The sequence below is a fragment of the Macrobrachium nipponense genome, chromosome 12 (assembly GCF_015104395.2).
Source record: "Macrobrachium nipponense isolate FS-2020 chromosome 12, ASM1510439v2, whole genome shotgun sequence".
NCBI classification, from domain to species: domain Eukaryota; kingdom Metazoa; phylum Arthropoda; class Malacostraca; order Decapoda; family Palaemonidae; genus Macrobrachium; species Macrobrachium nipponense.
The window spans coordinates 39,297,954-39,312,314 of record NC_087205.1 but is presented as its reverse complement, the minus strand read 5'-3'; the positions used below and the strand labels follow the sequence as shown (position 1 = coordinate 39,312,314).

At 37.6% G+C, this 14,361-nt stretch overlaps 1 protein-coding gene across 2 annotated transcripts in view; it reads right to left on the bottom strand.

Annotated features, from left to right (window-relative positions):
• Nucleotides 1–476: 476 nt before the first annotated feature.
• LOC135224497 (uncharacterized) overlaps nucleotides 477–14,361 on the bottom strand; it is a 469,158-nt gene continuing 455,273 nt past the window's right edge. For both annotated transcript variants that reach the window (XR_010316756.1, XM_064263510.1), the window contains one exon: nucleotides 477–573. Coding sequence is in view for 1 of the 2 variants with exons in the window: in XM_064263510.1 (XP_064119580.1) it covers nucleotides 553–573 (21 nt within the window). In the remaining variant the exon portion in view is untranslated. The remainder of the gene's footprint in view (nucleotides 574–14,361) is intronic.

Genomic DNA, 14,361 nt, shown 5'->3' with positions numbered 1-14,361 from the left:
CTCTGTCTTTTAACCTTTTTGTATTTTGGAAAAATATGCAGTATTATATACATTATTGTGGCTTTTATCTCATCAACACCGGTTACGGCAGTGATGCACCGTAGATGCACCGGTTACGGCAGTGATGCACCGTAGATGTAGATGTAGAATGTAGATATATATATATATATATATATATATATATATATATATATATATTATATTATATATATATATATACACACATATAATAAATATATATATATAATATATATATTATATATACATATATATATATATATATATATATATATATATGTTATATATTAATAATATCTATATATACAGGTGTGTGTATGTGTAAATATATATACACTGTATTTACACCACATACAAACCACAAAAGTACGCTGTATATAACCACAAGCTGCCAACAACGTATTTCATCCCCAATGTATATACAATAACATACCTTTTATGCAACGAACGAAGGAACTGTTGGGAACAAACAATCTCTTACTGCGGGAGTAACGAAGCTAATTATCAAGCCTTTATGCAGCCAGGTAAAATGCATCAAAGATGTGGCAGGTTTTCCTGAAAGCACAAAAGGGCGAATGAGAAATAAACTGCAGAAATAAGATGAATGTGTCCAGGTAAAAAATTTCTTTTCAGTTTGATGTTAATGAATGAGGGAAAAAATTACATTCACTGCAGTGCAAAAAAGTGAATTAAATAGAAATACAGTTTTTAATAAACCAGGTTTGGAAATTTTGTGTAAAAACAATTCATTACGGTGAACAAAAATCAAATTGCAAAGCAAAATTTAAACAAGTAAAAGCAATTCAGTTTTTAATGAATAAGGTTCAGACTTTTATATTCATTAATGGAATACTAAAATATTTAAAAGTATTTTAAATTTTTACAGATAATAGATAGAAAATTGGCTTCTTACCTGTAAAAATACGTCCAAAGAACATTTGGCAAAATATAACTTAGAAATTCTCCCAAACAAAATTATATTGTAGGCATATATAAAGTAAAACAACGTCCGCTTCAACAATTTTCATACTCTCTCGATATAGTGAAAATTTTTATCACAAACACCAATAAACTATTTAACAGAGAAAGAGGAAATAAGAAAGAAAACATAAGAATGCCGAGAATATTCCCAATTCCAAGAAGAAAAAACTAATCTCTCTCTCTCTCTCTCTCATCCAATCAAGATTAATGACTGATTGATAGACGCTCAATCATATTTCATAGATGGGGAACCATGTGAAATTAATGTAATCCTTAATTGATAAGGTTCTATAAACCAGGAATTCTTCCTACGCTGAATTTCAAGAGACGTCACTCGAAGGAAGAGGGGGAGGAGGAGAAGGAGGAGGAGGAGTAGGAGGAGGAGGCGGTAAAAGATTATCATCATTATTCATACAGACAAAAGAAAAGTGAAAACTGTAATAATGAGTAAAACAGGGATAATGTCTACTCTCTATCTCTCTCTACGATGCACGGAAAAACATGTGGCAATGAAAAATACGTTGTATTTTTTAAGCCACTACTACTATTAGAAGAGAGAGAGAGAGAGAGAGAGAGAGAGAGAGAAAAGCTGGTAGAATATACTGCCTAAAAACTAAAAAATCACCCTCAGTAACAAAACAATTTCCAATTCCGAAAACCGCTCACATCTCTCTCTCTCTCTTGAAGTATTGAACCTCATACATTTCCTGAAATCGTGCAAACTCATTACAACCAAAATTTCTCAGTAATCATGATCTCTCTCTCTCTCTCTCTCTCTCTCTCTCTCTCTCTCTTCCACTCCTACGCAAACACAAAAGTTTCGATTGGACCTAACAAGTTTTGTATAATTTTTAGACAATAATAATTAATATATTAATCATTTAAATTATTCAGTAAGACATATAGGATATAGCGTTGACTGTATTTATAAAAATCTACATAAAAGAATATTATATATATATATATATATATATATATATATATATACACATGTATGTGTATGTATATGCTATATGTATATATATACAGTGAATATGTCAAATCAAGGATTTCACGAAATCCCTAGGGAATAATTGACACCAAATGTCATTTGACATATTCCCTAGGGGTTTAGTGAAATGACTGGATTTCACATATTTACTGTAACTATATATATATATATATAATATATTATATATATTATATATATATATATATATATATATATATATATACATATACACACAGTTATGTATGTATGTATGTGTATGTATATGCTATAAACGTTTCCCCTAGACAATACTCTTGTCTATTACCCTATATATATATATATATATATATATATATATATATATAATAATATATATATATATATATATATATATATATAAGGAGTGTGTTTTGAGCATCAAGGTTCAGTGAAGGTTGGATAAGGGAGAAAGAGAGGATTCTCCCCTCATAGGTTCTGTTGATGGAGAGAGAGAGAGAGAGAGAGAGAGAGAGAGAGAGAGAGAGAGAGAGAGAGGACGCGTGCAATCAGGGATGAAGGAAGATAGGTTTATGAAATTTCTTTTAAGTAAATAGTTGTTTTAAATCTATTCCGTATTGTCATAATAATAATAATAATAATAATAACTCGTTTTCACTGTTCCTTTTTCAGGATATTACATTAATATTAATTAATTTTTTACCTCATATTCAATGCCTGATCATTTATTAGTATTTTCATCGCTTTTAAATTATTCTGTTTCCTATTTTAGTAATCTTAACTTCGCTAAAAGACATATAGAATAATCCTTCCTTCCTCAATACTATTTCATTACCTGGCATATAATACAACGCAACTCTAGCTGTAATTTACAGTTGAATGATTTAACGTTCATTATAAAATCATTTGAATATCTGGATAAAACGTCAAAGAACGTAGTAAAAAAATAAAGCAATTACTTTTCATATCAGTTAAGAAGCTTATTGTTGAGTAAATGTCACGACGGAGCTTTGTAAATAACAAAGAATTTCTCTTCTTTTATTTAATAAATTGTTTGATTTATCAACCTCAGTGTTTTTCTCTCTCTCGAGGCAGAACAAACACACAGCTTCATCCAATGCTAGGAAGATAATGTTAAATTCTTCTCCATTTCTCACCTCTGACGTCTTATACACATCCTCCTGGCGGGGAACGACTGAACTAAGTTACCTCTCTCTCTCTCACGATGAACATGTCAGTCACGTTTCCTTAACACCGAGCGTCCATCTAAGCTACACACGTACACATACACACACACACAAACTGGCAGTCTCTCTCTCCCCTCAACTTATTGAAGCATATTATTTTAGGTCCTGTTACGTGGAAGAGAAAAACTGTTGCAGTCCTCTTATTATGTTATTAGGGGGCCTTGTACCTACTTATCCCTGAAATTTAAGGGGAGGAAACGCCCACACAAAAAAAGAAGGTAGGAAAAACGTTCATTATCTTTCGGAAGGAAACGTTTTCTTCCATCAAAATGGATGGAAACCTATCTCCCAGGGATAAAAAAATGGGGTTCCTAAAAGCTTGTGAACTTTACATTTTTAATACGTTTTCCATTTTTTAAAAGCTTTTATACTGCCTATGAAAAATTTAAATACAATTACTTAGAACTTGCTTGAAATTATTTCATAAAATAACAGTTTTCCATTTTTTTAAACAAAAGGAATCAAAATGATACTTATCTATCCTATTTAATAATCTTGTTGTAATACAATCGGTAAGGCATCAATCGAACAGTAACTGAGGGTAGTTGCAAATAAGGAGGACGACGTATCATACCAGACACGCTGGAATGTCATCATCATCAACATTGTTCCCATTTTCATTTATGGTAAGACAAAATGAGTATCAACTTGCTAAGCAAGCTCATGCAGAAAGAAAAAAGATAAGAATAAAAGAGAGAAGCAAAATGAAGAGAATTGCTGTAAAAGCGGAAGAAAACAGCAAGTAAACTGAGGGAACAAACAATAAGATGAAAATAAATAAATAAATATCAACAAAGGAATATGTCAAAATAATTAAAGTTAATGATAGCGGTGCAACATTACATTCTTCTTTAACTTTGAGTAGTGCCATCCCCACGTGCCAGAGAGATTACTCCTCACTCTTACGGAAAAGAGGTGTGAAAGAATTGTGGAACATGGACAATTGGGACTTTTGCGATCGTTCCCTTTGAAAACCCGAGATAAAGTCTGTATATTTACCGTAGAATTTCTAATTCGGGGTATTTTCTTTCTTTATTTACTTAATAAAATGCGAACTTATGCTGTACAATATCTTACTTGAAAGGTCCAAGAACGCAGTGCCAATAGACAAGAGATAAAGAGAGAAACTGACAAATTGACTACTCTAGTTCCCTTTTTTCTAGTGTTTCCATAACAGGTGTCGTAAGCTAAAATAAGAAAGTTTATTCAGTGGAAAAAAAATTACTAATAAAAACATTTGGCATTTATAACATCATTCAAAAACCGAAAATATAATTGCCATTCTTTGCAGGACACTAATGATATTCTGCTCACTAATGTAAAGGAATACGTAATATAGTTCAGGCTTATTTTAGAAACTTTTCACTCTTTTCTTGTCCCGGTACTTCGTGTGAAAAGAACATAGAACCAATAAAAAAAAATCAAAATGGACCAGTATGAAAAAGCCATGTGGACCAGTAATAAAATTAAAGCGTACCGATAGGGATATCAATATGGACCATCGGATATTCGAGACAGACTACTTTTGAAATCAAGAAAGACCACTTGGAAAAACTTTCAAGACAACTAGGAAACGCAGGAACAACTTTTATGAACTCACATGGTATGTTAAAAATGGTCACAGAGAACTGCAAGACAATAAAAGAAAAACTGAGCACACAATAATTGACCTCTTAATTATGAACCTTTCTTCATGGGTTCACAAAGGGAGACAATGAACAGTGCAAGTTAACAGATTCTTGTTTATCCCAATTATCCAGAACCTTCAGTGGTACAAAATTAAGGACAAACTCATTTCACGTTGCTTCTCAGAACTTGGTGACCAACTCTGAGATGTTTTCCTAATGAAAATCTCTGCCAGAAAAACACAATTATGCATTTCCACTCCAAGGAAACGAAATACCTTTCTGTCATTGGCTAAGATTAAACTCCACAAATAAACAGATTTTGAAAAGATACTCAAAGCAAGAACATCTCAAGTGAAACTCCTGCTATTGCAAAAGAACACTATAAAATATCCAGCCTCTACACCTAAGTTTGCTATTCCCATATACCTGACCGTTCTTAAGATAAATCTCCTAGTGGTAAACAACTTGTATTTGCAAGTTTGGTTATTATTTCTATTGTAGTAAGATTAATCTGTCATTAAAGAGAGGCAATTTTCATTGAAATACAAATGATACCGACTTTCAATGAATTATATTGTAAGTATTATTTAATTAGATTGTAGGCCACAAGCGTGCATTTGTTAGTTCTGTTTATCCAGCTAAAGACTATTCTACAAAGCAGTATATTGAATCCTCAGAATTGGCGAGACCAATCGTTTAAAATTATAAAACTGACTCTGTCTCAACAAGAGAATCTTCATTCATTAATTCATCATCATTTCCCCATAAATCCGTCCACATTCAAAATGCATTTCACTAGGAGCCCAAACTTTTTAAAAGTCTCTGTTCATCAGCGTTGATTTCCACTTCTTCTCTGCCTTCCTCTTTCAAACCCTCCCCCCACCTCCCTCTTCCCATCCCTTCCCAAATCCATCAACACCCCCCACCCCGCCCAGCTCACCTCTCCTCCAACCCCCAAAACCCAAAAACCACCATGACCTACTACCCGGGGGGACGGGTCAGCCCGAAGCCACTAGGGTACACTGCAATTTTTCCTTTTGCCTCGTATTCTTACCTCCATTCCTCTTGCAACTTTCCGTTAGTCTCTCTCTCTCTCTCTTTGTACCTCCTTTTTTTTCATTTTCCACATTCGTCTATCCTATGCCGCCCAGCAAACCCCCCCCCCCCCCCACACACACACAAACACTCTCTCTCTCTCTCTCTCTCTCTCTGTCATGGACACAGTGCCTACAAAATGCATATCGCGGGACCCAACACAAAATCAATATGTGGAGTGGAGCCCTGGCTCTCTCTCTCTCTCTCTCTCTCTCTCCTCCAAGAGCCAGTTCAACGCATTCATCTAGTGAATGCACTGTGTATATTTTCACTTTTGTTAGTATCAACTACCTTCTTATTATTCACTGTACTCATTTCGCTTATGTCATCATATCATACCTATGTTACACTTGGAATTATTCTTTTCTTTCTTTTCTTTGATAGTTCTTCATTATTGCCATTTAGACATACACTTACATTTACAATTAGTTCTCACTATTTTCTTTTACGATATGGAATTCTCTCACTACCTCGGTATTCACGGAATTAATGCCCGTCTGAGTCTCTTTCCTGTATCAACAGTTGTTAAATATTTGCATTTAATAATTATTTATTTCCAGTTATGTAAAATATACTTTTGGAATGGCCGTGATGTTTGACCAAAAAAGACTAGATTTGTGAATATAATAAAAGCAAATTCATAATATACTTTGATGATATTAATGAAACATTAACTAAATATAACAAATGATTATTCAGAAAGTATTCTAATGATTACAGGAACCGAAGCATTTTGGCAAAGAGAAGACTTTTGTCACAATGAAAATAATCAAATCAACTTTGTTCTCGTTTAGTTAAGATACACCACCCCATCCCTCACTGATGCGAGAAGTCACCCGAATCCCATTGAAATAAGAAATATATAATAACATTAATGTGTGCCAACTTTCTTTCTTTCTCCTGCCAAACTGTGCAATTCTCTTCCTCCTCCCATCTCCCACCTGTTACTACATCATGTTATGCTTGTTTTACTATAAATTAATCGTTTTACTCTACGTCCATCTTACAAGTAATTAATTTTAAAACTTCACCGCTCGATATGTGATATGGATTCCTATACTCACTTTCAATGCAATGTAGCCCTACTGATATTTGCTAAATTGGGTTTACCTCCCTTTAAACGCATTAATTCAATTTACACCATTCTTAACTTCTCTATCTTATAACATGAGCAGTATTAGCCCAAATCCTTCTGGCATAGTCTATTTTCTCCGTACCATTATCAGCGAATATTTTCAGAACTTGAAGCTCAGTCTGATATTTAAAATCCAAACTGACCATCAGCATAGTCCCATCTTATCTCAGCAAGCTTCCTTGCCTAAAAGTAATCTGGCACGGTCTATTTTCTCAGAACAATATTTCACAAACTTGAAGCCCAGTCTAATACTCAGAATCAAAATCTACCATCAACCCATTTCAGTCTGATAATAACAATAGTTCAATCCTTTATCGTCTATTATACCATCCACTCATTACCTTTTCAGAAGTCTTACACTCTACACTCCTAAATCACCTATACCATCCACTCATTAACCTTTCAGATGTTTACACTATTCACTCCTTAATCTCCTGTTGCATGGGTCACTTCATGATGCTCGCATTTTCGACTTAATTAAATTTTATAAAAATTAAAAGTGTAAAGTAAAAAAAAAAAAAAAGCAAAAAAATTTTGGGCTGCTTTCAGCGAAGAGGGATAACCAAATAACCCCGGAGAAAGTTCAGTCTCAAATTAAAAATATTATCCCAGACAAAGTTTGTGGTTCCGATAGTGTTTCTTCTGGTGTTCTAACATTTCTCCCGGCGCAGTGGACAGTCACTCTTGCTGCATTGCTTAATGCTGTATTTATGTCTGCCTCATATCCTAGTTTGTGGTCTCTTGTTTAAAATGTTTAAGAAAGATAGTACGCAAGAACCATAAAATTATAGAGGTACAACAGTGGTCAATTTTTTGGCAAAATTATATGATATGGCTTTTTGCTCACAACTTGAGAAATGGTGTAATTCTGATGGCTTTTTGTCATGGCTGCATTTGCTAGTTTTAATAAATGATACAGTCTTTACCACAAACAGAATAAGCATTGAAAATAAAGTATCTTTAATGAAACAATACTGTAATAATTATGGTATGCAGCTTAAACTAAGTTTTTTGTTATCAACGAGACTGAAACTTGGGCAGGAAACAATTGAAGTTGATCTTGAAGTGGAGCTGTGCACTCAGTACACACATTTGGGTTCAATCTTTATTGCTGATGGTTCCATGTCGTCCTAAGTTATGGCTCATGCTCAGTCCAGGGTGGCACATGTCAATAAATTCGTTTAGTTTCTAAGTAAAAACAATGACATCCCATTTGTTTTCAAGAAGAGAGGCTTTGATGCTGCTCTATGTCTGCCATTCTGTACGGGTGTCAATCTTGGCTGAACGCCGATCTGAGGCCAATAATAAAACTGTATAATTGGCACTGAAACTGCTACTTGGTGTTGGGAAAACTATTTGTAGTGATTTGTTATATCTAATTGGGAATCCATCGTTGCAAGACGTCATTCGGAGTAGGCAAAGAAAGTTCTTTACTAAACATGTACTGTGAGCAGTCTGTGATGGATGATGATAACCCTCTAATGTTAGTGATGAACACTGTGCTGAATGAAAGGTATAGCGCCCGAACTATCTCCATGGACTAATGAATACAAGAGTAGATGGTGTCAAATACGTGAAGACACTGCGGCATAATATTTTTTATTCAGAATCATCTAAGAGAATTACATACCGTAACGTCAACACAGCTCTCTCAGTTCGTGATATTTATTTGGTTAAGCACAGTATCCCCGAACACGAGAGGATTTCATTTACCCAGTTCAGACTTTCATCTCATTCTCTGGCGGTGGAGGTCGGTAGGTGGGGTAGGAAGGGTCGTGGTGTGGTGCAGCATTGCCCAAGAATGCAGAATATACGAAATAATCATAATCTTATAAGTACTGGGGACATATTTTCGGACCATTGTGATAAGTCAGAAAGTATTGTAAATTATGAGGAAAGTACTGTAAATTGTTAAAAGGTGTTCGACATGTTGGATGTTATGATTTTTTTTTATAGTATATTTAGTTATATGCTTTGCAAAGAAAGTTGTATTACTTAAGGATTTTGTTTATCTAGCTGCATTTACAGTTTTAATTGTAAAAATCAATATGCTGAAGATATTAACAAAGGATTCTAAGTGATCCTAGATGATGTTATTTGAGTGTTGCATTGCTCCAGCTGTTCTGTGTTAGACCCGTCGAAGTTAATCCTGTTTTTACATTTACATGCCTAACTTTAGAATTAGTTCTAGCTAATTCAATTATAACATCATACCTGGTGTGACACTAGTTAGTGTTTGTAGCTCATAGCCTACAGTGCCACAGGGTTTAATAGAAACCCCTGTAATATCCTTTGTGTTTTTAGTGAAGTTATAATTAATTTTAGTGGACAGTGTTTTGGTAGTTTAGTGTATCTTTCACAGTGGTCAATTGACTACTTTTCGTTTGCTGTCACCCTTTTTCGTTGGTCCTATGTAGTCACTGATGAAGTGATTCTGTTGTTAAGGCATCCTAATTGAGCCAAGTATTTGATCTAGATCAGTGTTTCTTAGTGTGGTCTGCGGACCCTGTGGAATGTTCCAAGGGGTCCTAAGGAAAGCATTGCTGTTAAGTTCACTAAAATTTGTGCACAAAATTGCAAAATTAATAATGTTGTGAAAGTTATTTTAAGTAAAATTTAAACATTTACGTTGAAGGTAAGCCATTAATAAATAATTCAGTAGCAATTTTAGTACTATATATTATACCCTGAAAACACTTTTAAACCCAAGAGGGAAATTATCATAATAAGGTGTCCGCTACATGAGTAATTTTAATAAAAGGGGTCCGCTGCACGAGATAGTTTAAGAAACACTGATCTAGATAATCAATTGTAATCTTAACCCTTGGACCTAACAAGATCATGGCTGGGACATGACAGTGGTAACTTTGCCAAGATTCACTAGGCCTCTGTTGCAATTCATTAGAAATTCCATTTAAGGCATAACCCCTTGTAGTATATTCAGGTACCATAACAGTTCTTTGGAAATCATAAGTTTAGCATTTTGCCCACTCATGATCACTTGTATGTATTCAAACATCTGCTGACTACAGTATTCACGATAGTAAGTCAGCACTCAGTGCTTAGTGTCTTGCATTTAAATCTACGTATTCATTATCGCTCGCTTCGCCACCTTACTTGTGTCATCCATCTCTTACCCCTCTCCACTCGTGAGAGGTACGTTGCCATCTCACGCTAACTTAGTGTTTTTAACTGTGCTAAGTACAGTCCTTTTACATGTGATTCCTTATAATTTATCTATTTTGCATGGAGGAAGCTTGAGCATGAAATACGCCCTTACTTGAGGATTTACCTAAAACTTACATTTATCACTGGATTTTACTAAATATTTTAAGATGAAGATGTTAAAATTGTTATGTAAACTAAAACTCTTGGTACAGCACTCGTCATACCAAGTAATTACATGTTGGCACATCAGTAAAACTTGCAGTGGGCACTTCACCACCTTTGGATTAAGGTCAATTCAAGCCAAGGATTTTTCTCAGCTAAAGTCACTTTTGCTGCAATTTTACGCATGTCCAGTAGGAACTAATAAAAAGGGTTTTTTCTGGAGTCGTTGCAGAGGATCCACCCTTGGGGCACTCCAAGGTTCTCCTGTAGTCAAGTCCCTTGAGCTCACTGTTCTTGACTCAGGTATTTCTAAGGCATTGAGTAGGACCTTTTCAGCTGTTTCCATCGCAAACATTTTGAGTTTGTTCCACAGTGAACATTGGCCTAAGCACGTGAAGGAGTGTCTTGGGTAGTAGATTCCTCAGCATCACATTTAGGATCTTTTCAGTTGATCTCTAAGGAAGATCATTTCTACACACCACATGTGTGCACTAAAGTCCACACTACGTGTTTGTGACACTGCTGTTGCGCACCACATGAGTGCATCTTCTTACAACCACAAAAGTGCAGGACTGTTTTGTCCAGAATGGCACGTCACCATCACTGGCATTCCCCCTCTACGAATACCCATCACGTGTTCTAAAGGTTATTCCTCAGTCCTATCAATATACATTACGCCCATACTTACAGCCAAGTAGGGACATAGGCCAGTCTAGCGACAACTGACCCAGTACTAGGCTGACTATGTCTTTTGGAGTTCGAGTGCCACCATTACTGGCACTCTTCTTCTCTAGGATTTTTTTTCTGATCCACAAGAGATCATTTCCACATGAGGAGGCATGTATAAAGTCCCAAAGACCTTACAATCCACATGTGATCAACTCAGCATTTACCATCTGTGCTTAGTTATGCTCATCTGAGCAATTAGGCACTCCCAGTTCATCCAACTTCCTTAACATTTACACATCAGATGTATGGCTACCTATGTGGAGGAATATCATCTCTTCCAGGACATTGCAACAGGAAGAAACATCAGGGGAGACAGCCTCTCCATCTGGGTAGATGCCCCGATGACCTGAGCTAAGGCTGACAGGGAAGAGAAAGAGGCCAGAGAGAAAGCAGAGAGAGAAGAAAGGCCGAAAGAAATGAGAGAGAAGCTGAAGCTGAACAACAGGAGTTCGAAGTGGCCCTCATCCAGCAGAAGTTGGCCCTTGGCAGAATCATGAACTTGCCTTGGAAAGGCTGCGCCACAAAAACACCATGAGCGTAGCCCAGCACCAGATGGAGATCCACACTCAAAGACCAACTTCTTCCATTTTCAGGGGAGAAACACACTCATCCAGCCCTAGTCCAATGATGATCCAGCGGACTGGTCAGGTCATTTCTAATGGGTATGTGACAACTTCGAGCCTCCAGCTAGCGAATCCTTACTACTATTTAGACACATGTGAGGGAAGTGGATAATAGCTCTCCGCACCCTAACTGCTGAGGAGCAAGGGAACCTTACCCTAGTGCATTGGGCCATAACTATGCCTTTTACCATCACCCCAAAATGATGAAAACAATGCTGGCAGTCTCCCCAAGGAGGCCAAGTAGGTTTAGACTGATTAGGTTTATTACAAGGATCAACCTCTTAGAGGATGGATAGGGTCACTTAATTCAGACGCAAATATGGAGCTCCTACAGTTTTTCAACTTATAAGACTTTTACTATTACACCCCTAGTGCTCTGGCTATGTACATGCACGAGAGGCATCCTCAGACCTTCAGGGAATACTATCGTCTGGCAGATGTTGGGAAACTCATCATTTTCATCAGAACTCCTACAAGAAGACCTCTTCTTCCGGACACACAGCCGCTACTGCTAACTCAAAGAATGGCACTCTTTGCAAACCCTTGCTTTGCTCTATCTGTAAGAAGCAGGGGCATAAAGCAGAATGGTGCTATAGCAAAATGAATAATGGCTCTCAGCCCTCAAATGGCACTGCTGGTAAAACCCCCGGTAGGAAAGACAAATGGCCTGCAAACTCCAGCACAGGTCGCAAGAGGGACTATAGCAAGGAGACAAGTAAGTATTGCAAGACCCTGAGGCATGCTTTGGTATCCTATACTGGCTGCTCTAACTACTCTCCAGCTAGAGCTGTCCACACAGCTATACACCCCCAGGGGTTACTAAAAATGGATCATACTGGAAAATGTGACAGTGGCACCTCTGGCTGGTACTGGGCTCACTCACATATTGTTTAACATAGTCAACAATAGGTCCAAACTCAGACTCATCTTATATGAGCAAATACCTCCTGGAGTATGGAGTGCCAATCCATGAAGACAAGCACCTGGCTATATGCTGGTTCAATGAGCATCAATCACAGTGATCCTCCACAAACGCGAGACCACAGGTACGACGTGGCGGACACTCTCGACACTGGATACCCACATTTACTAGGACAAGAATTCCTTCAATGGAGGAAGACTCAGGTCCCTCTCAGATGTAAGACCACTGCACCTACACCTCTACAGACCACCAGCCCCGTAATTGAACACTTTCCCGCCAAAAAAACTCAGCCACTGAATTGGATAGATCATGCCTTATTGCAGCCCAGGCCAAAGATTCAGACCTGCAGGTCATTAGGGCAGACGCTCCTAGGAGCCTTGACAGCATCACCGACTTTGCGAAAGCTCAATACCTTGTCGAGGATGAGGTACTCTACAGGATCACCCAAGGAGCCACAGAGTGCACTCAGGTGATAAACAAACTTATTGTGGTGCCCAGTAAGTTGCAGTAGCGGCATCGAATTAGCCTATGATGGAGTTGGAGGGCACTACAGAATCGGTTGAACTGCCCAACTACTAACTGCCAAATTCCATTGGCCTGGAATACGCAAATCAGTAAAGTCCTACATCGCATCTTGCCCCACCTGCCAACTGGTGGGACATGCCACCAAAGCAGTCCCCAAGGCCAGGCTATGCACAGTATCCCCTCTGCAGGGATTCCCTTTAGAGATGTAGTGGTCGACTACTAAACACCCCAAGGCTCCACCAAGACCATGACTGCCTAACTATAATTGACAGGTTCACCCAGTATGCTGAGGCAATCCCTGTCAGAAGCAAGACCTCTCATAATATTATTAAGGCACTGTTGCAATTCTTTTGAAGATTCAGTTTTCCCGTGACAGAGCACGGAGGACATTTCATGTCACATGCATGAATTTTTACTTTCCTTGGCCCAACATAGTGTGCAACATTTACATTCCACTCCCTACCACACTGAGAGTCAGGGGATAGTAGAACATTTCTATCAATCCCTCACAGCCACATTAACCAAATTGCATTGCAACATGAGAGTTGGGGCACTTAGGATCAAAATCTGCCATACAGCTTTTGCCCTCTGGCAGGGTAAATCAGCTAATTTAGGGTACAGTTCATTCAAACTGCTGCATGCCCACTCAACATGAAGCCCCATAGATATCCTCTACGAAGCCTGGGATGAACCCCAAAAGGCTGACTGGATAGCAGACCCCCCCGACAAGAAAGCCAAACCTCGGAGTTTTACGATGGGAAATGAAGTTTTAGTTCTGAGAACAGGAGCCTCGCACACTCTAGAAATACAGTTGACAGGGTCCTGGGGAAAAGAGGCAACTTAAATTACATGGTAAATTCTGGCCAACACGATGCTAAATGGCTAGACATTAACCTCCTCAAACCCTACAGGATAAGGGAGGAGGAGACAGTAGGCAAACAGGATCCTCACCCTGCTGGCCAAGTAGGAACTATTGCAACTGCAAAATTGCCCTGCTCAAACCCCAAAATTCTAAGACACATAGAATTCATCACCCCAGGTCTTGAAACTCACTAAGGAAGGACATAAAACACCTGCTGTCACAGCAGTAGTAAAGGCTACCCTAGGCTGCACTAAGATCCTGGAACACCATATAACATTGGGAGAAAATACTAGACCCAG